Source organism: Raphanus sativus, chromosome 5, assembly GCF_000801105.2.
Source record: "Raphanus sativus cultivar WK10039 chromosome 5, ASM80110v3, whole genome shotgun sequence".
Lineage (NCBI taxonomy): Eukaryota > Viridiplantae > Streptophyta > Magnoliopsida > Brassicales > Brassicaceae > Raphanus > Raphanus sativus.
Genome location: NC_079515.1, coordinates 34,303,742 through 34,326,745, shown reverse-complemented (window position 1 = coordinate 34,326,745; position 23,004 = coordinate 34,303,742). Strand labels below are relative to the sequence as shown.

The 23,004-nt window shown below is 34.7% G+C and overlaps 5 protein-coding genes and 1 pseudogene across 8 annotated transcripts; 5 read left to right on the top strand and 1 right to left on the bottom strand.

The window, feature by feature from the left end:
- The first annotated feature begins 4,067 nt into the window (after positions 1 to 4,067).
- LOC108859361 (long chain acyl-CoA synthetase 8-like) lies at positions 4,068 to 6,465 on the top strand. Of its 3 annotated transcripts, none has more exons than XM_057010242.1 (3): positions 4,068 to 4,211; positions 4,319 to 4,798; positions 5,263 to 6,465. In XM_057010242.1, the coding sequence occupies exons 2-3, from the start codon at positions 4,339 to 4,341 to the stop codon at positions 5,319 to 5,321; spliced, it is 519 nt and encodes a 172-aa protein (XP_056866222.1). In that variant the 5' UTR covers positions 4,068 to 4,211; positions 4,319 to 4,338; the 3' UTR covers positions 5,322 to 6,465. The 3 variants fall into 3 exon arrangements, with proteins under 3 accessions (XP_056866222.1, XP_056866221.1, XP_018488759.2); XM_057010241.1 differs by having other exon boundaries at positions 4,319 to 4,869; XM_018633257.2 differs by lacking the exon at positions 5,263 to 6,465 and having other exon boundaries at positions 4,319 to 4,980.
- A 4,083-nt stretch (positions 6,466 to 10,548) lies between these two features.
- Positions 10,549 to 14,183, top strand: LOC108862226 (long chain acyl-CoA synthetase 8). Of its 2 annotated transcripts, none has more exons than XM_018636289.2 (12): positions 10,549 to 10,814; positions 10,940 to 11,443; positions 11,530 to 11,610; positions 11,684 to 11,956; positions 12,070 to 12,201; positions 12,281 to 12,454; positions 12,542 to 12,771; positions 12,966 to 13,083; positions 13,164 to 13,295; positions 13,381 to 13,515; positions 13,607 to 13,813; positions 13,901 to 14,183. In XM_018636289.2, the coding sequence occupies exons 2-12, from the start codon at positions 10,946 to 10,948 to the stop codon at positions 14,063 to 14,065; spliced, it is 2,145 nt and encodes a 714-aa protein (XP_018491791.2). In that variant the 5' UTR covers positions 10,549 to 10,814; positions 10,940 to 10,945; the 3' UTR covers positions 14,066 to 14,183. The 2 variants fall into 2 exon arrangements, with proteins under 2 accessions (XP_018491791.2, XP_018491790.2); XM_018636288.2 differs by having other exon boundaries at positions 10,931 to 11,443.
- Positions 14,184 to 14,536: 353 nt separating this feature from the next.
- Positions 14,537 to 17,134, top strand: LOC130512355 (indole-3-glycerol phosphate synthase, chloroplastic-like). The gene is made up of 10 exons (XM_057010240.1): positions 14,537 to 14,795; positions 15,023 to 15,268; positions 15,368 to 15,544; positions 15,778 to 15,852; positions 15,947 to 15,991; positions 16,110 to 16,274; positions 16,355 to 16,433; positions 16,534 to 16,616; positions 16,706 to 16,774; positions 16,886 to 17,134. Exons 1-10 carry the CDS (start codon positions 14,619 to 14,621, stop codon positions 16,970 to 16,972), a joined length of 1,203 nt encoding a protein of 400 aa, XP_056866220.1. The 5' UTR covers positions 14,537 to 14,618; the 3' UTR covers positions 16,973 to 17,134.
- A 281-nt stretch (positions 17,135 to 17,415) lies between these two features.
- Positions 17,416 to 17,958, bottom strand: LOC130494978 (kelch repeat-containing protein At1g19470-like). The gene has a single exon (XM_056985865.1). It carries the CDS (start codon positions 17,956 to 17,958, stop codon positions 17,416 to 17,418), a length of 543 nt encoding a protein of 180 aa, XP_056841845.1.
- A 694-nt stretch (positions 17,959 to 18,652) lies between these two features.
- Positions 18,653 to 21,015, top strand: LOC108859695 (nudix hydrolase 6-like). Its single transcript, XM_018633602.2, has 9 exons — positions 18,653 to 18,763; positions 18,863 to 19,035; positions 19,165 to 19,230; positions 19,312 to 19,449; positions 19,715 to 19,792; positions 20,088 to 20,138; positions 20,223 to 20,257; positions 20,350 to 20,461; positions 20,546 to 21,015. Exons 2-9 carry the CDS (start codon positions 18,892 to 18,894, stop codon positions 20,807 to 20,809), a joined length of 888 nt encoding a protein of 295 aa, XP_018489104.1. The 5' UTR covers positions 18,653 to 18,763; positions 18,863 to 18,891; the 3' UTR covers positions 20,810 to 21,015.
- A 354-nt stretch (positions 21,016 to 21,369) lies between these two features.
- On the top strand, positions 21,370 to 22,730 carry LOC130512563 (transcription termination factor MTERF8, chloroplastic-like; annotated as a pseudogene).
- The last annotated feature ends 274 nt before the right edge of the window (positions 22,731 to 23,004 follow it).

Sequence of the window (23,004 nt, the reverse complement as noted above, 5' to 3'; positions counted from 1 at the left end):
AATAATTAAAAACGTTTTAAAAAGGGAAAATAAAATAAAACTTTTAAAATTTTATTTAATAAAAATAAACTTTGTAAAAAATAAAAATAATTTACAAATTTTTTTAATAAAAACGTTAAATAAACTTATTAAAAACATTTTACAAAGTTTTTATTTTTATAAAAAGTTTAAAAACTTTTAAATAAATTGTAATTAAATTAAAAATTTAAAATTTTAAATAAAAATAAAACTTTACAAAAAAATTAATAAAAACTTTAAACTAACTTTATAAAAAGAAACATTTTACAAGTTTTATTTTTTATAAAAAGTTTAAAACGTTTGTAACCATTTTAATTTTATCAAACTTTTTAATTAAAATATAAATTTTAAAAATGTTTTTTAATAAAAATAAAATTTGTAAACTTTATAAAGTAAAAATAAATTTTTACAAAAAAATGCATCTAAGTGTCAAAACACCACCCATGTTGTATAGATATGTATCATAGTGAACAAGAGTTTTGTGAAAAAAAAAACAAAAGAAAAACTATGGAAAAAACCATAGATTAATGAATAAGACAAGGGAAAATCATTTTTTAAAACATTTGACAAGCAAAATCGAAAATATAACACGTTTTAGGAAGTCTTAGAATATTTTTAGAAGATTTTTTAGAATATTTCCATAACTTAAATTTTCATTAATTTTCGCAGCAAAATCAGGTAATCTTATCCGTAGAAGGCGCATTTAAAAAGTTTAGAACATTGACAAAAATCCAGAACACGCATTCTACTTTTAGTAGACGGAAGAGTACATTTAGAAAAACACATTCCGCGAAATTTAGAATACTTATAAAAGTAGAAGATGCTTCCGGACGAAAAGTAGATAGCTTTAGGATTAGTAGAATGCGCATTCCACTTTTTTAGAAAATTAGTAAATAGTAGAATGTACATTCTAAAAATAGTAGATGAACATGTTTATTTTAGAAAACGCTTTCTACTATACCATTTTCCGTAGAAGGCACATTCTACCTTTAGTAGAACGTATTTTCAAATTCTTATTTATCAACTTTTTGAAAACAAAAAAATATCAGCATGTGTATTTGGTGTTTTATTAATTGTTTGTATTTTTAAATATTTTTTTGATTCACAAAAGTATTTTATTTCATTAGTTTTCAGAAATACAAAGGGTAAAAAGGAGAAAAATTGGACAAAAAATGATTTATACCAAAGGACAACACCCTTGTTTTTTTGTTCTCTATTAGTTTTCCCAAATTTTTTTCTTTGAAAATCTAGGAGCATAATACCTTTTATAAGTTTTCAAATAACTATTTCAACTCAGTTTTTCTTCAAAATAGTTTAGGAAATAATATTATTTTATATATTTTCTGTATGCTTTATAAAATATCATGATCATAATAAAGTATTGAAGAATAAAATTTATCATTTTAAATAAAATACATTAAATATCCTGAAATTTATTCAAGTCACCTTAAAGTTTGAACAATAACCTTACAAAGTCTATTCAAAGTTCAATTCTTTATAGTTTAGTTAAATTCTCTCAGATTAGTAATCCTATAGATCTTCTTAATGCATTTTTGTCAACTCTTCTTAATGCATTTCAACCAGTTAAACTGAACAGATCAATTTAAAACCGAAATATATACAAGGGAAAAGAATGTGATAAAATAAATGACATTTTATACTTTTTTTTTTGTGATTTGGCAAACTATTAAATTAAGGAAAATTGCTAATAGAGAACAAAAAAACAAGGGTGTTGTCCCTTTGGTATAAATCATTTTGTCCAATTTTTCTCCTTTTTACCCTTTGTATTTCTGAAAACTAATGAAATAAATACTTTTGTGAATCAAAAAAAATATTAAAAATACAAACAATAATAAAACACTAATATACACATGCTGATATTTTTTGTTTTCAAAAAGTTGATAAATAAGAATTTGAAAATACGTTATACTAAAGGTAGAATGTGCCTTCTACGGAAAATGGTATAGTAGAAAGCGTTTTCTAAATAAACATGTTCATCTACTATTTTAGAACGTACATTCTACTGTTACTAATTTTCTAAAAAAGTGGAATGCGCATTCTACTAATCCTAAAGCTATCTACTTTTCGTCCGAAAGCATCTTCTACTTTTATTAAGTATTCTAAATTCGCGGAATGTGTTTTCTAAAATGTACTCTTCCGTCTACTAAAAGTAGAATGCGTGTTCTGGATTTTTGTCAATGTTCTAAACTTTTAGAATGCGCTTTCTACGGATAAAATTACCTGATTTTTGCGAAAATTAATGAAAATTTCAGTTATGGAAATATTCTAAAAATCTTCTAAAAATATTCTAACTTCCTAAAACGTGTTATTTTTCGATTTTGCTTGTCAAATTTTTTTAAAAATGATTTTCCCTTGTCTTATTCATTAATCTATGGTTTTTCCATAGTTTTTTTTGTTTTTTTTTCACAAACTCTTGTTCACTATGAACATATCTATACAACATGTGGTGTTTTGAAATTAGGTGCATTTTTTTGTAAAATTTTATTTACTTTATAAAGTTTACAAATTTTATTTTTATTAAAAACATTTTTAAAATTTATATTTTTATTAAAAAGTTTGATAAAATTAAAATGGTTACAAACGTTTTAAACTTTTTATAAAAAAAAAAACTTTATAAATGTTTCTTTTTATAAAGTTAGTTTAAAGTTTTTATTAATTTTTTGTAAAGTTTTATTTTATTTTATAAATTTTATTTTTTTATTTAATTACAATTTTATTTAAAAAGTTTAAACTTTTTATAAAATAAAACTTTGTAAAATGTTTTTAATAAGTTTATTTAACGTTTTTATTAAAAAAATTTGTAAATTATTTTTATTTTTACAAAGTTTATTTTTATTAAATAAAATTTTAAAAGTTTTATTTTATTTTCCCTTTTTAAAACGTTTTTTAATTATTTTTTTAAATCTTTTAGTTTAATGTGTTTAATAAAAACTTTAAACAAACTATCTAAAATTGTAAATTTTATAAAAATAAAATAAAACTTTACAAAAAGTTTTTAATAAAAAGTTTAAACAAACTTATAAAAATACATTTAATTTTTTTCATTAAAAATTTTGATAAAATTAAAAAGTTTACAACATTTTAAACTTTTTATAAAAATAAAAATTTGTTAACTGTTTTTTATTAGGTTGATTTAACGTTTTTTATTTAAAAAATTTGTAAATTTTTTTTTTTATTTTTATTAAATTTTACAAAATTTATTTTTATAAAAAAAATAAAAGTTTTTATTTTTTTTTTCTCTTTTTAAACGTTTTAATTATTATTTTTTTAAAATTCTATTAATTTAATGTGTTTAATTAGATTAATCAAGGGTTAGTTTTGAGATTATGAAAGAAATTATACTAAAAAGACAACTAAATGATAGTTTTATACTATAGGGACAATCATGCTGAATTTTTGTTCCGTTTTGGCAATTTTCCCAAATTAAAATAGGCCAACTATTATAGACTCTTCGAGCATTTAAGCTGTATCACCTCCACTGGAGGCTAAAGCACTGGCGTTCGGGATGGATGTTTCATGTTTGTGAGATGAAAAAGATGCGGTATGAGTCAATCATTTTCGAAGAAGATGCTAAGAATCTCTACGAGTCATTAGCCACACTGGATAAGAAGCATTAACGCCAAGATTGCTGGATGCAGCGATTGCTATCTATGTCCACGACATTGTCGCCGTCTCGTCTTTGTACGAATACTGGTTCCAATATGTATCTGCCAGAAAAACTTACCTATATTGATCAACTTGCTAAGTGTGTTAAAGAAAATAATAGTGTGACTATATAAAATCAAATGGACAGATATGTGAATTTTGTAGACCAAATAAAAAAACCGAAATAAACCAATTTCGAAAATACACGTTTTCAGATGTACCAATTCCAAAATTGGAGAATCAGAGAATCTCAGCGGGAGCAGCTTCCTTGGTGTCGTGGCGCAATGAAAAGTCTTGTTGACTTATCTTCAGGTGCCACTGAACGACACGTGTCCCTCCATCACCGATTATCATGTCTCTTCCATCTACCGGCAGACACGTGTCTATCTCTCTACTCGCGATTGGTTTGATTCCTAAAACCACGACGAAGTCCACCACAGCGTTGCTTTGATTACACACTTTCTCTGCAAATCCGATTCGAAAGGAGATCCTCAAGAATTTTCCGATCAATTCGATTCTTCACGGAGGTAATCACGATTCTTCTTCTTCTTCTTTATTTGAATCCTTCTGTTTTTTTTTGGCTTTTGTGATCTGCCGATTTTGACTTTTACCGATCAATCATCGGATCTACTAGGTGGTTATGGAAGATCCTCAATGGCTTCATCGTACTCCAAAACCAGCGAGTACGAACTCTCCACGATCATATCAGGCGGAGTCGCCGCTCTACTAGTACTGATTCTGCTCTCCCTCGTGTTAACCGGAACCAAAAAGGGGAAGAAGAGAGGCGTTCCGGTGAAAGTAGGCGGCGAGGAAGGCTACGCGATGCGTCACGCCAGAGGTCCCGATCTCGTCGACATCCCCTGGCCAGGAGCCACGACTATGGCCGCCTTGTTTGAGCAGGCTTGTAAGAAGTACTCGAGCAACCGGGTGCTCGCTAGAGAGTTTATAGACAAGGAGGTCGTCACGTCTAGTGACAGCAGGAAGTTCGAGAAGCTTCATCTTGGGGAGTATCGGTGGCAGAGCTATGGAGAGGTCTTTGAACGTGTTTGCAACTTTGCCTCGGGGCTTGTTGGTGACATAACGTTGATACTAGGTCTGGGCATTCGGTCGTCAGGTCAGGTTCGGGTCAGGTCGGGTTCAGGTCGGTCCTTTCGGGTCGGGTCTAGGAGTTTAGAACTCAATAGGGTAATTTCAAATTTTCGTTTACATATTGGTTTGGATTGTATTGGGTCTAGATCGGGTCGGGTCTTAAATAGTTGGACCCATTCGGATAATTAGAATTTATCGGTTCGGTTTCGGGTCGGATTCGGTTCGGCTTCGACCTAAAAATACATAAAAATACAAAAGAACATCTGAAAATTTTTATATATTCGAAAATATTCTAAATTTTATTCAAAATTTGTGTGTTTTATTATATTAAAATATGTACACATATTAAATTAGACGAGATACAACAATAATTGATTGTCTCTTAGTGGTTGACTTCTTTGCTCTGTAGACAATTAATCCGTTTTTGACTTCCCCTCAACTTATTTTATTTAATTTACATTATTAATTCGGGTATCCATTGGATTTCAGATTCGGATCTGGCAGATCCAAGACCCGTATGTTCTCTACAACAAGACTCAATAGGATAATTTATTCGGATCGGTTCCTACCCAGAGCGGTTTTTTGGGTCGGTTTTGGGTTGGATCTTCGAATCAGGGTAAAATGCACATACCTAATTGATACTCGTGTCGCTATCTTTTCTGATACTCGTGCTGAGTGGTTTATCATGTAATTAATTTGAGTTTTTTAGGTGTTACTTAATTTGATGAACTTTTTTTGTATGACGGATCATACACATTCTTCTTCATGAGCTTTCTTTTCCATCTAATATTTTTATTAAAGGGATTAAACCCAATGGTCAGGTCCATACATCTTACAAGATTAAACACAGAGAACCCAGAACAAAAGAGTATACTAAGAAAACAGCTATTGGGTCTAAAGTCCATTCACAACACCGAGAGTAATTAGACGTCCCTTCCACGCGTCGAGAGATTTGCATGGCCATAACACGTGTCGAAATCCTCAAACAACAAGGAGACACACGTCTCAAGGGACCGCCTAATGAGTCACCGCCAGTCTTCCACCGAACCACCACCGGAAACACGAAATCGTTCCCAGATCTTCACCATCGACCATAACTGGAGAAGAGCAGCCACAATTCACTTCTTCTTCGCCTTCGTCGTCTGTTCTTTGACAACCATAAAGCATCAATCAGCAATGCCGAGAGCAATCTGGAATATCGAAGTCACGAACCATGCTAAGACCACGCCGAAACACTTGGATACCTTCATACGATAAGCCCACATCAACACAAGACATTGTGACGTGGAAACAAAAACGCCGACCGTTTCACCTTGACAACGTCGGAGCCAAAACCGGCCAGCCACCTAAAGATCAGGCGACACCAGAAAGAGGAAAATCCTAGATAAAACTAGATAAAAATAAATCCCGACCGACGATGTGTCTATAGAAGTCCACCGTCATCGGTCAGAGGACATAGATCAGAAAGTACGATCTTATAGAGAGAAGACGGAGGTTTGTAGAGAGAGACTAATCCCTTTTTGTTGTCTATACATTCTCCACTAGCTAAATAAACTACATGTCTAAATGGAAAAATATTAATTTAGGTGCTATTGATAGCTTAGTGATTTGTATGATTGCTGATAACAAATTGTATGATAATCCTTTCTTTCTTTTCACTTTATTGTATAAATGGAAACGGTCGTTAATCTTCTTAATTTTGCAGAAAATCAACAAAAGATATTGATCATAGTAGATAATCTTGAAATCTTAAGAACATTTATTTTAAGATAGCTAATTTTCCAATTCCTTTGAAAAGTTTGACCATGTTATTGGGTCTTGAAATACTGTAATAAGATTCTTGCAAAATTTTCTTAAATATTGATAGATCATATGCTAAAGTATATTTTACATAGCTCATGTTTGTCCTTAAAACTATTTCAATATCCTTCCAAATTCACTGAATTATGCTCTATGAATCCAAAAACCATCCATTTAACATATGTTTAACAAGCTTAAGGTTCAAAGTGTTAATTGATGATATAATGGTTTATCTTTTTTTCAGTTTCTTTTACATTCGATTCAAAGCACACTTTAGATTCAACTTCTACATGCTTTATTAGCCTAGAAAGTCTCTCGTGATTCCATCTAAATAGTTTGTTATTATAAACTTTTCAAAGATACCATATTATTCATTGATAAATATCTTTATGCAATTCCAAATTTTATTAACGTTTTCTTCTTTAAAATAGATAATCCATGTTTATATAAACATTTAAAAAAATTATTTTGCCTAATACCTCCCTCGTCTAGGTGAATTTGAGCTCTATTAAACCGTGTAATGGCACTCAAAAACTTTTCTCAGATATCCAATAATAGCAAAAAAACTAGACATAACACAGATAGGAAATGTGAGGATAATATATTTCATAAGAATCTCCTTCTGTTTGTTTGATAACCACCGACCAAACTATCCATCAATCATATGTTGTGATCTATTTTTAAGAAATACAAAAGCTTGTATTTTGAATCTTTGATCCACTGATATCTTTTCAAAGGATTCTATCCCATTTCATTGTCACTACCTAAAAAAGTTTTGATCATTTGTTTTATATTACCACACATATTCTTACAATATTTACTTGTATTAGTTATATCCATTTCATTAATATAATAATTTAGAATATACAATAAGGGAAAACAAATACATATAAAACTGATCTGTAACAACTAAATGATGTTTGACTGCAAGATTATGAACACAACCATTATTGGAAATGTCATTCTTAACGATTCTAATATATGATGCCAAAAAAAAGAAAAAAAAACAACTCTAATATATAAAATACACAATTATCTCGACAACTGATTACAAAATATTATTCTAGTCTTTATTTTCGTCAGAAGTGATCAAACTCATACAAGAAAAAAAATGCTAAACGTACAAATAATTATCAGTTCTTTTTTTTTTGTCAACTTTACAGTTCTATATCATGTATAGTGATCAAACTCATACAAGAAAAAAAAATGCTAAACGTACAAATAATTATCAGTTCTTTTTTTACCAAAACCTAGTTATTTTATAGTTCTTTTTTTTTGTCAACTTTACAGTTCTATATCATGTATAGTGTAATTACATTTTTAACATTCGGTAAACTTTGACTAATATTTTCTCGCAATTTATCAAAGTAACTTCAATTTGATAACATTTTTATGTATTATTGGCAATATTCATTTCATTAATAATTATATAATAATTATATAAATATATAATAATAATATTATCTATTTTTTTGTCTTATGACACACAACAACAAAGGCGAGAACTACAAGTACCCCTTTTATTTCTGGTGCGTCTACAAACACTGTCACATTTTGCTTCCATTGCAGGATTTCTGTTACACCAACCCAAGCAATCTTCGTTTCCTTGTTTTACTCCCAAAACTATTCACATAATAATAAAATATTAAATCATGTAGAAGTGAAGACATTAGCATAGCTAAAATTAAATGTCAGTATTCTAATACCTGAAACAATGTTGGTGCACTGAACATTTGATGTCACGAAGAAAATAGTAAAAACAAATGAGATTAATATATGTTTGGAGATATTCATTTTGTAAGATGTTTTCTAAATTGTTTGAGTGTTCTATTATATTTTAGATGGACACACACACATATATATATTAACATAGACTTGCATAAAAGGAAATTTTTAGAGAAAATCTTTCAATTAATTTTCTTAGATTATAGTCAAAATAATATTAAAGTGATTCCTTACCTAATTACATGTGTGGACATTTTATTTTCTTTCAAGTTACCTTGTCCATATATAATTCGTATATTGAAATAGATTTTTTAAATGGTAATAGATATAAATTTAAATTGTTATAATGGACTAAATATTTTCATTAACGTTTGTCTATATAACTCAACAATATGTTTAATTTATTTATTATTTACATTATTTTTTTTTATAAATTTGCATTTTATATTCAATGCATTCAGGGTTAGATAACAACTAATTATGAACTATCAGTTTTTGTAAGAGGTTTCTTTCACTTTAAACTTATATATTTTTATTAATTATTATTTTGCAAGATTTTGATATATAATTTACAATATATTTAGTATAATATGTTCATACAGTTATTCCAATCTTTTGTAAAAATATATATCATAATTTCTCTTATAATAGCAAAACACAGTCATGACAAGTTGCACAATACATACGTAATGCAAAGAGGTAAATTCTACTCAATAACCAAAAAAACTATATTTCACAAACTAACCATATTACCACTAGGCTTGATCACTATTACTTATACCCGGTTTATACTTGCTACTTAACTCGGTTTGGTTTGAAAAAACAAATACTTACTACAATCAAGTCGAATAACAAGTAAGCGGAATTTATTACTCGTAAGTACAAGTCGAGTATCAAATATATTTTTATTTTTAATTACTTGGTTTTATACTTGGTTTGTTACTTGTTTTTTTACTTGTTCTATTATTTATTATATACTAGATACGGATCTGCACTGTGCGAAGATATTGTTTTTGTCTAATTTTTATTAAAATTATTCAGATTAGATCTGGTTATTTGGTTTTTGATTTCGATTCTGGTTTGGTTCTAAAAGTTTAGGATCCGTTTGAGGAATTAGAAAATTTGGTTTGCTTTCATTTTGTTTTTCGGTATTTGGTTCATGTAACCAAGGTCAATGCCTATCTTTATTTTGTCTTTAGCTATTATTTAAAACAGTTAATAACTCATGCTTGAAAGTTTGTATGTTTATATGAAGTTTTTTTGGATATCAAGTATTTCATATTTAATTTCAAGTAGTCAAGGAAAACATGTTAAGTAATTGAGAAGATCAAGTATCAAATTAAGTCAAGTAAAAGACAAAATCAAGTAATAAATCAAGTCAAATAGTCAAGTAAAGACAAAATCAAGTAATAAATCAAGTCAAATAATCAAGTAAAAGATAAAATCAAGTAATAAATCAAATCAAAATAGTCAAGTAAAAGATAATTAAAATCAAGTAATAAACCAAGTCAAGTAGTTTACAAGTATCCAAAAAAATTATGAATACTTGAGATAGCGAGTACTTGTTCAGAACGGGTCAATTAAAAGTAAAAAATACAACTACTTGAAACATACCAAGTCAGTTTTGAGATCAATATCAAACAAAAGGATTATATTGGCACATGTGCAACAATAACACTGGTTGATAAAAAATTTAACATTTTTGCTGCATCCTAGTTATTTGAGATCAATATCAAATAATATTCTTTATAAAAATAAAATATATCAAAAATTTTAACTTTTATGGTCTATAAATAGAGATTTGGTTTATTTAGTTTGGATAAAGAAAAAAAAATGAATTTTTATTACAATCTTATCATTATCTAAAAGAAAATACTATTTCAATTTGATTAAAAGTAATTTTGTGTTAAAATTTAAATTTAAAATTATTTAATTTTAGTTATTATAGTTTTTATTATAAAATACAATTAAAAAGAAGAAAAATATGAGAAACAAAAATGGATAGAATGTTGAATTTTGTAGATTATTAAAGTAAAAAATAAATAAATATTGAATTAATAGGTGGAAGAAAGAGAAGATGATGTGGAAAGTTAAAAAGTTGCCGACCAAATAAACAAAAATCGAAACAGACCAATTTAAAAAAAAAAAAAAAAATACTCGTTTTCAGATGTATCCGGTTCCAATTCCAAAACTGGAGAATCAGAGAATCTCAGCTTCATTGGTGTCGTGGCGCAACGAAAGTCTTGTTGACTTATGGTGCAGGTGCCATTGAAAGACACGTGTCCCTCCATTCACCGATTACTATTTCTCTTCCATCCGCCGGCTGACACGTGTCTATCTCCGTACACGCGATTGGTTTGATTCCTAAAACCACGACGGCTTCTCGAGCCAAAAAAAAGAAGACGAAGTCCACCACCACCACAGAGCTTTGCTTTGATTACACACTTTCTCTCCAATCCGATTCGAAAGGAAAATCCTCAAGAAACCTCCGATCAATTCGATTCTTCTTCACTGAGGTAATCACCGATTCTTCTCGATTCCTTAACCTTCATCATCATTTGGATCCTCGTTTTTTACTTTTGCGATCTGCCGATTTCGATTTTTTTTTTTTACCGATCAATCAATCAATCAGATCTACCAGGTGGTTATGGAAGATCCTCCAATGGCGACCAGCGAGTACGGACTCTCCACGATCATAGCAGGCGGAGTCGCGGCTCTACTAGTACCAATCCTGCTCTCCGTCGTGCTAAACGGAACCAAAAAGGGGAAGAAGAGAGGCGTTCCGGTGAAAGTAGGCGGCGAGGAAGGCTACGCGATGCGTCACGCCAGAGGTCCCGATCTCGTCGACGTCCCCTGGCCAGGAGCCACGACGATGGCCGCCTTGTTTGAGCAGGCTTGCAAGAAGTACTCGAGCAACCGGTTGCTCGGGACTAGGGAGTTTATAGACAAGGAGATCGTCACGTCGAGTGACGGCAGGAAGTTCGAGAAGCTTCATCTCGGGGAGTATCGGTGGCAGAGCTATGGAGAGGTCTTTGAGCGTGTTTGTAACTTCGCCTCGGGGCTTGTTGGTGGTGTTGGACATAACGTTGATACTCGTGTCGCTATCTTTTCTGATACTCGTGCTGAGTGGTTTATCGCTTTTCAGGTAATTGATTTGTGTTTTTTTTTCATTAGGCTTTTGCTTAGTTTTGATGAAATTGATTTTTGTTTCTTGTTTTTTGCTAATTACAGGGATGTTTCAGGCAGAATTTAACTGTTGTTACTATCTATGCTTCTTTAGGAGAGGATGCTTTGATTTACTCACTCAATGAGGTTGGTGTGGAGGCTTTTTTTGTTACTAGTCTTAGTGTTGGATCTCTGAATCTTGGTGTTAAATTGTTGGCAGACTCAAGTGTCGACCCTGATATGCGATTCAAAGCAACTCAAGAAGTTGTCTGCGATACAATCAAGCTTGAAGACTGTAAAGAACATTATTTACATTGAGGAAGATGGAGTTGAGGTTGCTTCTAGTGACGTGAATGGTCTTGGTGACATCACTGTTTCGTCCATCTCTGAAGTTGAGAAACTGGGGAAGGAGAAACCTGTTGAGCCGAGCCTTCCTTCCAAGAATGGAGTTGCTGTTATAATGTTTACCAGTGGTAGTACCGGTCTACCAAAGGTGTGCTGGACTGTGTCTTCTCTCTTAGTTATAAGAAAGCAGAAACCATATTTTATTTTCCTCTACCAGTCTGCAGTGTTATCCTAACCTTACTTTTGTGCGGGTTTACTCAGGGAGTTATGATTACCCACGGGAATCTAATCGGAACTGCTGCAGGAGTTATGAAGGTGATTCCAAAGCTGAATAAGAATGACGTGTATATTGCATATTTACCTTTGGCGCATGTGTTTGAGCTGGAAGCTGAGGTATTTCTCTGAGCTCTCGCTCCCTTTAGTACTTCTACCTTATTCTCTTACTTCGTTCTTACCAAATTATTTGTGTCAGATTGTGGTCTTTACATGGGGTAGTGCCATCGGTTATGGCTCAGCAATGACTTTAACTGACACTTCAAATAAAATTAAGAAAGGAACCAAAGGAGATGTTTCAGTTCTAAACCCAACTCTCATGACTGCAGTTCCAGCTATTCTTGATCGTGTCCGTGAAGGAGTTCTTAAAAAGGTATCATCGTAGTGATAACGATGTTGTGAGTGTTTTTGCAGTTACTTACTAGAATCGGTTATTCTTGTGTACGTGACAAAAATCTAGGTTGAGGAAAAGGGTGGCATGGCGAAGACTCTCTTTAACTTTGCTTACAATCGCCGGTTAGCAGCTGTGAACGGAAGTTGGTTTGGTGCCTGGGGTCTGGAGAAAATGTTTTGGGATACTCTAGTCTTCAAAAAAATACGCGCTGTGCTTGGAGGACGCATCCGATTTATGCTCGTTGGAGGGGCTCCTCTGTCTCCTGATTCGCAACGCTTCATCAATATCTGCATGGGGTAAGGAATCTTCCTTTGCAATACGAGTCTTGTCCCATGTTGGCTTAGGCAAACGCCATTGAATTCTTTTGGATGTTTTTCTTCTACATTTTTTTGTACGTTGGTATGTTTGCTAGCTGAAATTCATGTGCTTTGTGCTTGTCTGTATTCTTCTTAGTTGGTTCTGATTGTGATTGCGTATTGTTTTACGTCAGGTCTCCAATCGGTCAAGGATATGGATTGACTGAAACGTGTGCTGGAGCTACGTTTTCTGAGTGGGACGACCCTACTGTTGGACGCGTGGGACCACCACTCCCATGTGGCTACATTAAGGTTTGCAACGAGCATTCAGTCCGTGTATGTAAACTTGTTGTGATCATGAATAACAAGCGTCATCGATATTTATCTTGCAGCTTGTTTCTTGGGAAGAAGGTGGCTATAGAGTTTCAGACAAACCAATGCCTCGAGGGGAGATTGTGGTAGGTGGTAACAGTGTAACAGCAGGTTACTTCAACAATCAAGAAAAAACAGATGAGGTTTACAAGGTAAAAGAAGCATATTGCACACACCGGACGCTTAGTTATTCTGCTTGCTGTACAGATTTCTAATGATCAACATGAACAATTTCAGGTTGATGAGAAGGGCACGAGGTGGTTTTACACAGGAGACATTGGGAGATTCCACCCGGATGGATGTCTTGAAGTTATTGACAGGAAGAAAGATATCGTTAAACTTCAACATGGGGAATATGTATCCCTTGGAAAGGTTTGCCTATATAAAACCTAAAGTAAAGGATTGTACATGATAAAATATTCTTATCCCTTTGCATTGTCTGGATCATAATCATAATTCACAGGTGGAGGCAGCTTTGGGTTCAAGCAATTACGTTGACAACATTATGGTACACGCAGACCCAATGAACAGCTACTGTGTCGCTCTTGTTGTACCATCACACGGAGCAATAGAGAAATGGGCAGAGGAAGCAGGAGTTAAATCCAGCGACGTCTCTGAGCTATGCGAGAACGGTGAAGCAGTCAAGGAGGTTCAACAATCTCTTACCAAGGTTTGTGTTTCAGTATTCATCGTTAGTTTTTTTTTTTAACAGTTACAACAACGGCTAAAATTGTTTTCAAAATGTGCTGGGTTGCAGGCAGCAAAGGCGGCAAAGCTAGAAAAGTTTGAAATCCCAGCAAAGATAAAGTTATTGCCGGAGCCGTGGACACCAGAGTCGGGACTAGTGACAGCTGCTCTCAAAATAAAGAGGGAGCAAATAAAGGCAAAGTTCAAAGATGAACTCCACAAGCTGTATGCCTAAAGTCTTTATATATATAACACTTGTAACAAAACTTCATATTTGTTTGTGTTTTTCGGCTTTACTTTACATTAATAAAGTTTGATCATAAGGGGGTTTTTCTCCCTCTTTTGGTTTCTCACTCCAACTCGTTAAGAACAGAGAAACACAAGAGAGTAAAATCAGTGATCATGAATCGAAAAAGTAAATCCACCTAAAGATATGCAAGGAGATGAAGTGGTAATCAATCATCCATCGGATTGTGATAGTGAGCATTGACGGTCGCCACGAGAGGAGAAGATACGAAGAAGGCTATAATAGCATAAAAATGTTACCTACATCTTTTGGGTCAAACTATGCAACAAAATGTACAAGGATGCATACTGGCATAAAATGTTGGACTGATATCGATGCGTTGAGTTTTTTTCACCAACCATCTCAGTCTCACGTTGGTTTTATATTTAAACCACGTGGTAATCACCCAACTGCCAAATATTTTCATAATAATAAAACTGTACTATAGTTGGGTTTGATCCTCCGACCCCAGAATCATCAAAGCATTTCATATTCCCCGGCAATGGAAGCACTAGTTCCGGTTCAAAGTGCTGGACAGAGACTTCCGGTTAGACTGGTCTCACCTTCTCTCCATCGGTGTATCGGTTCTGTCTCCATCAGACGTCCAGTCTCAGGTTTTGCCATGGACACAAGGATCAGTTCCAAAACTCCGTCGCAGTTCACGATCCGGGCTCAACAGGTACAGCACCGTTTTCTTCTCCTTTGTGATTAAACTTTATTGTTTCTTCTGTCTCTTTTGATTCTAAGAAAAGAAAACCCATTAACAAAGGTCGAGCCTTTCGTTTTGATTGTCTGTGGTCGATTTATAAACCCTAGCTGAAACCAATTTGGGGGTTATTCTTATCTAATTATATTAATCTGTTGCTGAAAGTATTTGCCTTTTTTTTTTCTTCTTTCTGAAAGCAGAGCTTAGGTGTTGCTTCTTCTTCTTCTTCTTCATCAGTAGAGAATGATCTAAGAATCAAGGAATGGGAAGTAGACATGTATCAGAATGAATTAGCTATTAGCCAAGGTATCAGGATCAGGAGAAAACCACCAAGCAAGGCTCCACTGGGATATTCTGGACCCTTTGAGCTAAGATTGCATAATGCTGATTCTCCCACTAACATCTTGGAGGAGATTACTTGGTACAAAGACCAAGAAGTTTCCAGGGTAAAAGAGTTTTCTTCTTCTACAACCCCCTCTTTTTTTTTGCTTCTTCAAGGCTATATGAGTTTGTTGTTGTTAATGGTGATTGTCTTTTTTTTTCAGATGAAGGAAGTGAACCCACTTGAGGCGTTAAAGAAAGCTGTAGAGAATGCTCCTCCCACTAGGGATTTTGTGGGTGCGCTTAGGATGGCTCATCAAAGGACTGGCTTCCCTGCTTTGATCGCTGAGGTTAAGAAGGCTTCTCCTAGTAGAGGAATCCTGAAAGAGAATTTTGACCCGGTATTGTTGATTCTTATTTTCTATTCCATTTCTGTAAAATGTTAAAGATCGTCTTCTAGAATATAGTTATCAGGACTCTGACTAAGCTAGTAAAGGTTTAAGTAGAATTGTTGTGTTTCTCATTTTGCAGTTTGAATTAACATTTTTTTTCTTTTGAATGGTTCCCCAATATGATTCACTGTTGTTCTTACCTGAATGGTCTTTCATGATTCCTCTTCTTGTGTTGCTGACAGGTCGAGATTGCTCAAGCTTATGAAAGAGGCGGTGCTGCATGTCTCAGTGTTTTGACTGACCAAAAATATTTCAAGGTTTCACTTGTTGTGTATTCACTCACCTGCAGACATCTTACACACATTTGCAATGTATTTTTTTCTAAACATTTGTCTTGGTTTGGTTCGACAGGGAGGTTTTGAAAACTTGGAAGCAATAAGAAGCGCTGGTGTGAAGGTATTATTATTCTCTTACCAAAGTCTCGTTTCTCTTCTTTTGTTGTTTTTAATAATGATGAAGACAATTTTTTTGTTTTTTTTCGTAAGCCTTGCTTCTTTTTGAATATTACTTGCAGTGTCCCCTATTATGCAAAGAGTTTATTGTAGATCCATGGCAGATCTACTATGCTCGGACTAAAGGTGCTGACGCAGTTTTGCTCATTGCTGCTATATTGACTGACCTGGAAATAACCTACTTGCTTAAGCTCTGCAAGAAGCTTGGTTTGGCTACCCTTGTTGAGGTCTTTTTTTTATCTTGCTTTTGATTATTGTTGAGAATACTTTTAGTTTGGCTCTTAAAATACGCTTGGCTATCAATTAGGTGCACGATGAGAGAGAGATGGGTCGTGTTCTTGGGATAGAAGGGATCGAGCTTGTTGGCATCAATAACCGAAGTCTTGGTAATGAAGTATTTTTTGTTACATATCTCTAGTTGTGATATCTCTTGGTGTTTCTTGTTGTGGAAAGTTTACAAATTAAAGTTTTTTTTGTGTGTTTCAGAAACATTTAAGGTGGACATTAGTAATACAAAGAAGCTTCTTGAAGGGGAGCATGGTAGACAAATCCGCGAGAAAGACATGATTGTAAGTAGTTCTTGTTTCCATTAGGGTCTTTTCACAACTTCCTGAGTTTCTCTGATCATGATGGTCGTGTTATTTGGGTTTTTTTTAAGGTGGTTGGTGAATCTGGTTTGTTTACACCTGATGATATTGCCTATGTACAAGCCGCTGGAGTTAAAGCGGTAAGCTTTTCACAACTATCTATCAAAAGGCTGCTTGGTGTAACTTCTTCAAGTTTTTAAATTAGATGATTGAAAATACTCTGATTTGTGAGTTTATTCTAATTTTTGCAGGTATTGGTTGGTGAGTCCATTGTGAAGCAAAACGACCCTGAGAAAGGCATAGCTGGACTCTTTGGCAAGAACATTTCTCATACTTAGAAACCATGTCCCTGAGCTCACATCTCCAACTATGTTTCTTGGTACATTTTGTATCTTGTTTTGAGAATTGAAGAAAGACTACAAAGGCTTGTTTGTTTTCTCTATTGTATCAGAATCTGTCATAAACTTCCAAATAAATTGAATTTAGATTACTTTTAAGAAGCTTTTGAAAACACCATTTAAATTGAATCTAGATTTACTTAAACTGTAATACCCTCTTTAATTACAGTTGAAATCGACTAAAAAAAATGAAATGAAAGCTGCTTCACGAAGGACAAGTTACTCTTGAGGCGTCAGATAACAGCCTCTTAGGTACTCTGCTTCTTATGATCCTTCCCCTGCAAGTTCATGAAAAAAAGTCTAACTAAGTCTTCAAGGTGTCTCTCTAAACATAAGAACACATAACACGCACCTTTTAAGTAACCATTGGTCCCATGTACTCATCAAACGATAACAGTTCGACAAAGCTCAATGCTGGGCGTTGACTCAGTGGTTTTAAACACAACTTCGACTGATTCGACCTTCCCCCAAATCTCACCTCCTTGATTTCTTCTCAAACCGATCTCCACGCACCATATACTTTTCTCACCCTCATAATCCCACCACTGGGTCTGGTTACCGACCAAAATCACAAGGTTCCCACCAATATTACCCATTTTAGACTCGTAACCATACTGATAGAGACAAGGAGGCAAACCATTCACATCTTTAATTTTAACAGGTCTCCAAACTTGCTTCTTCAGATCAAACACGATTATCAAATGTCCGAGAGAACGGCCAGGATCAACGTTGAACAGCATACCATCAACCACACAAGACGATGCTTGCCACAAATTCCTCAACTCATGCCCACCGGCCCATGTTTCTAGTCTACGTCCTTTAGGATCGTAAGCATGACACCATGCACGTTCACTCAAAGTGTAAATCTCATGTTTCACCACAGCATACGTCACGAACTCACACCTCACGTTAGGTACCAACGCCATCGGCCACGTCCACCTAAGCCAGATTTTTCTCTCTAGATCAAACGCTTCGACCCAATTCGCGGAGGACGACGGTGTCTCGCAACATATATCATTTCATTTAAAGTGTGTTTTATGTGTAGTAAATTTATGGTCCGTGAGGAGAACTTTTAACATGTACTATACGATTTTTAAAAATTTAGATGAGAAATAAATTATTAAATGTGTCAATTTTTTTTAATTTTATTATATTAAAATATTTAAATGTTTATCTTAATTTTGTGGATAAAAATTGAACTTTTAAAACGTTAAATATGTTCAGTGAGTGAGGTTGTGAAGTACATTCTGATACAAACTACCAAGATTTTATCTATAGTTCTATTATATATCATTGTAAATTATTCTGTATTGCATTAATTTAAAATGATTTATATTTTCTGAAATTACATGTTAATATATAATATTTTGTGTGTTTTAGTATTTTTATAATAATATTAAAATTTATCTAAATATAATTACATAATAAATACGATAGTCCGTTCTTGTTTGGTTGTTGATGCTGAGGAAGCTAACATTGATTTGGATTGTGTTCTTATTTTCACTTATGAAATCATTTTCACAGTTGCAACAAGAATAAGCACTGACTACCATCTATAATTAAATAACTCTGAAACTTTAAAGTTTTTTTTCTTTTTTTTGAAAAAAGGGCTTGATAACTTTAGACTTTTGCAACTCTGATTTTATCATTTACTTGGAAACTCTTCAAAGTCACTCTTTGAGTCGTCCTCTGACTCTGGCTGCCTCCATCCGTTCCCACAGATAACTGAAGGTATATGTCTTGCTTACACATCTCTTCTTACTCGCATCATGTGAATTTGGAATCTCAAGTCGTTCTCGATCGTTGACTTTCTTGGTCGAAATGTCCCAGGGAGAGCCTTTTACTTGGATACTGCAGTAATGGACAGTGGAGCTCATCAGATCTTTAATGGAAAAGAAGACAACTACGGAGGTATAGTGGTGAACTTGATGGAAATGGAACCCATGACTGCTCAGGATTTTGAGGCAAAGCTCGATGTTTCACTTAAGTCGTGGAAGGTTCAGGTATTATAAGACACTTAAAGACTCTAAAGCCTTCCAATATTTCTTTTAGTGTAGTCCACCAGTGAATCTCAAAAGCTGCCTCGTGAGCTTTTTTTTTAGTCTTGTTGACTTTGGGACATGGATTTGCAGGGGAAGAGAGGAATTTGGATAAAGCTATCTAGTCAGCTTTCTAGTCTTGTTGACAGTGCAATAAAGGTAAGAAGACTTTATGTTATGTTTCGTGAATGTGAATTCTGTTTTTGGATTGATTCTTGTTCTGCTTTGGTGATTTGTTAGAGAGGGTTTACATACCACCATGCGGAGAATGAGTACGTGGTTCTTACATCTTGGATCTCAGAGTCACCTAGCACTATTCCTGCCAATGCTTCTCATCGTATTGGGATCGGTGCTTTTGTGCTAAACAAGAGCAGAGAGGTAACTAATATTATTTGGTTTTATATGTCTCCTGTCCATCACGTTTAAATCTTAACGTATTGAAAAGGGCCGAATTGCTTAGAATTTTTGGTGTTAGATCATATAAGAATATAGGATACAGTTGGATGGATGACAGGAGCATTGGAATAATATTAGGTTTGCTGTATCATGTTTCTTTTAATTATTGCCGATTCTTTCTTTGGTGTACAACAAGAGCTGAAACTTACATTTGACTGAACCTGGATCAACAATTTTCCATTTGCAGGTCCTTGTGGTTCAGGAGATTGGTGGTCCTTTCAAAGGGACAGGAGTGTGGAAGCTTCCTACCGGTCTTATTCAAGAGGTGAGTTTATGGGATCTTGGCTCAGTTTTTTTTGTGTGTGTAATGTTATCTTTGTAAGAATCTCAATGAACTAAATTTTGTATATAGAACCAATGTGTTGTTTCAAAAAAAAAAAAAGAACCAGTGTGTTAATTACAAACTCTTCCAACTCCAAGATAACTTTGCATGTTTCCATACACTCCTATTTCTTCAACTTTGTATAGAGATATAGTCCACAAAGCCCTTGATATATTTATGCTTATGCATCTCCCTCTATTATGAGACCTAAGCTAACTGAAATATCTAAATCCCACAGGGTGAGGATATTTGGACAGGAGCAGTTAGGGAAGTGGAAGAAGAAACTGGTGTATGTACCTAGCTTTAGAGTTTTGGATTTTCATATTGATATTGCAATCTAGTATCCATGTTTTGTTCTGCTCTTTTTCTTCAGATTAAGACAAAATTTGTGGAAGTCTTGGCTTTCAGGTAAAACAGAAAGATCTATTCAACCCTTCTTTATTAGGTACCTCTAGGACCTGTTTAATCTTATTATCATCTTTTTGTTGGTATCACGCTAGGGAAAGACACCAATCATTCTTTGAAAGAAAATCAAGTATATTTTCCCTCTGTGAGTTGGAGGCAAGCAATTTTGAAATCAAGAAACAAGACTCTGAGATATTGGATGCAAAGGTAGTGATTCTCTTACATGACGTGATAAACCTGAATCTGCAGAAATTGTATCAGCTAGATTTCTCTTGTTTTTGTGTTTCTCAGTGGATGCCAATAGAGGAATATGTCAACCAACCTTTTAACCAGAAGAACGAGATGTTCAGATTCATGGCTAACATCTGCCTAAAGAGGTCGAAGGAGAAGGAGAAGTACGCAGGTTTCTCCACTGTCCTGACTAAGAATTCAGCTGGTAAGGAAAGCCATCTTTACTGCAGCATTGACCACGCCGACCTCCTCAACCGAAAGTGTGACCAAGCCTCCACCTCTCTCTTCACAACTCTTTTCCACAAGTGTTTCTGTTTCACTTAAGTCCTCTCGTCTCCTGTCTCCTGTCCCATGTATGATAAAAACAGCAAGCTTGCTGTCTATGCAAATACTGTGAGATGCAATCTAAGTCCCACTTTAGATATTAGACAAAGAAAAGTCTAATGTATAAAGAAAAGTTCAATTCTAATTAGTACGAGGTCTTTTGGGATGGAAACAAAAAAATAAATTTATGCGAGTTTATCATTAAGGCCTAAAGTGGACAATATCGTACTAATGGTCAATATAGAGTTGGACATGGGCTTTTACAATCCCAACAAATACTCCCTTCACAGTTCTGTTTCTTGGGTTTAACGTCTTTATTCTTAGAGTGTCCAAAATCCAAAATTTAAGAAGCCATCAGCTGGGTTTGCAATGTGTTACAATGAACTCGAGAAAACTGAACCGAATTCAAACCAAAATTCGATTGAACATGCCTGCTAATTTTAGCAATCCAAATTCACCAAACTAGTTCCTAGCAATACCAAGGCCCAATTAAGGCCCAACACACTAATTCGGGCAACGTCAGAACCATAAACAAAATTAGGGTCACTTATCGAAAGAGTGAATTTGAACAGAAGTTTTTGAGATTTATTGGTCCGATTCCTTCTCTTCTGCTCCTCGCATTTCATTCTCATGTTTTCTCTGATAATCCGCGGAAGAAGAAACTCACCGGAGCTGCACAAATGGCATAACCTGAGAGCTTCACTGAAAGCTTTTCTCAGTTCCTTCTCATCCGCTAGTGTTGCTGATGTGAGCCGTCGAAAAGGTAACAGCTTTACCGTCTCTTACCTCGTCGAATCTCTGGGCTTCACCACCAAACTCGCCGAATCAATCTTCAGGAGAGTCACCACCACAGAGGAGGCCAACAAGGGTAACAATCCAGACTCCGTTCTTAGTCTTCTCAGGAGTCACGGTTTTACAGATTCTCACATCTCCACCATCATCAGGACATATCCAAGACTCCTCTTACAAGATGCCGAGTCATCACTCGCTCCCAAGCTTCGGTTTCTAACTTCTCGAGGAGCTTCGACCTCCGAGCTCACCGAGATTCTCTCCAAAGCCCCCAAGATCCTGGGGATCAAAAAGGACAAAGCTTTCAGCAGGTACTACGATTTCGTCAGAGAGATCATATCAGCCGACAGCGAGAGCTCCGAGTTCGGGAAGTTATCGGAGGGCAGTGCGCAGGAGAACAAACTGAGGAACGTGTTGGTTTTGAGAGATATGGGTGTCCCTCAGAGGTTGCTTCTCCCTTTGCTTATCTCTAATCACCACGTCTGCTGCGGGAAAGAAAAGTTCGAAGAAACTCTCAAGAAAGTCGTCGAGATGGGGTTCGAACCCGCGACATTTAGGTTCGTCGAAGCTCTGCGCATGCTTTACCAGCTGAGCGACAAGACGATACAAGAGAAACTCTGTTTCTACGAAAAGCTAGGCTTTTCCGTGGGGGAGGTGTGGGAGATGTTCAAGAAGAATCCGAGCTTTCTTCCTCTCTCGGAGAAGAACGTGTTGAACTCCATCGAAGCGTATCTAGGGTTAGGGTTCACCAGAGATGAGTTTGCGACGCTGGTCAAGTGCCATCCTCAGTGTCTTAACTATTCCGCTGAGCTGGTGAAGAAGAAGGCTGAGTTTCTGGTGAAGGGTATGAACTGGCCTGTGAAGGCTTTGGTTTCGAATCCTACGGTGCTTGGATACAACTTGGAGAAGAGGACTATCCCGAGGTGTAACGTGATCAAAGCTCTCATGTCAAGAGGTTTGCTCGGAGGTGAAGGTGAACTCCCTTCGCTTGGCTCTGTTTTGGTGTGTACGGACCGTGCGTTTTTGAAAAGGTATGTGATGAAGCATGATGATGGTGATGATAAGAAGCTTGTGGCTGAGTTGATGGATATCTTTCACCGGAGATCGTGTTTCATAGGCTTTGTCAAGGGTTGTTTTTTTTTCTATACGCGGTGAAGAATGGGAAGCAGATACGTGATGGCTTTACAATAGTACTTGATTAATGCTATGTGACAGTTTGGTTGATATGATAAAACAAAGAACTTTTGAGACATTCTTTAGTAAAAACTTTCGAATTCAAACCATGTTTGCCGTCTGAAATCAAATTTGGTCTAGGTTGGGTTGAACATGAACTGACGAGGATGATCTTCAAAACAAGCAAGCCCGTATTAATGTCGTTGAGTGTTGATATCGATGTTGCGATTATA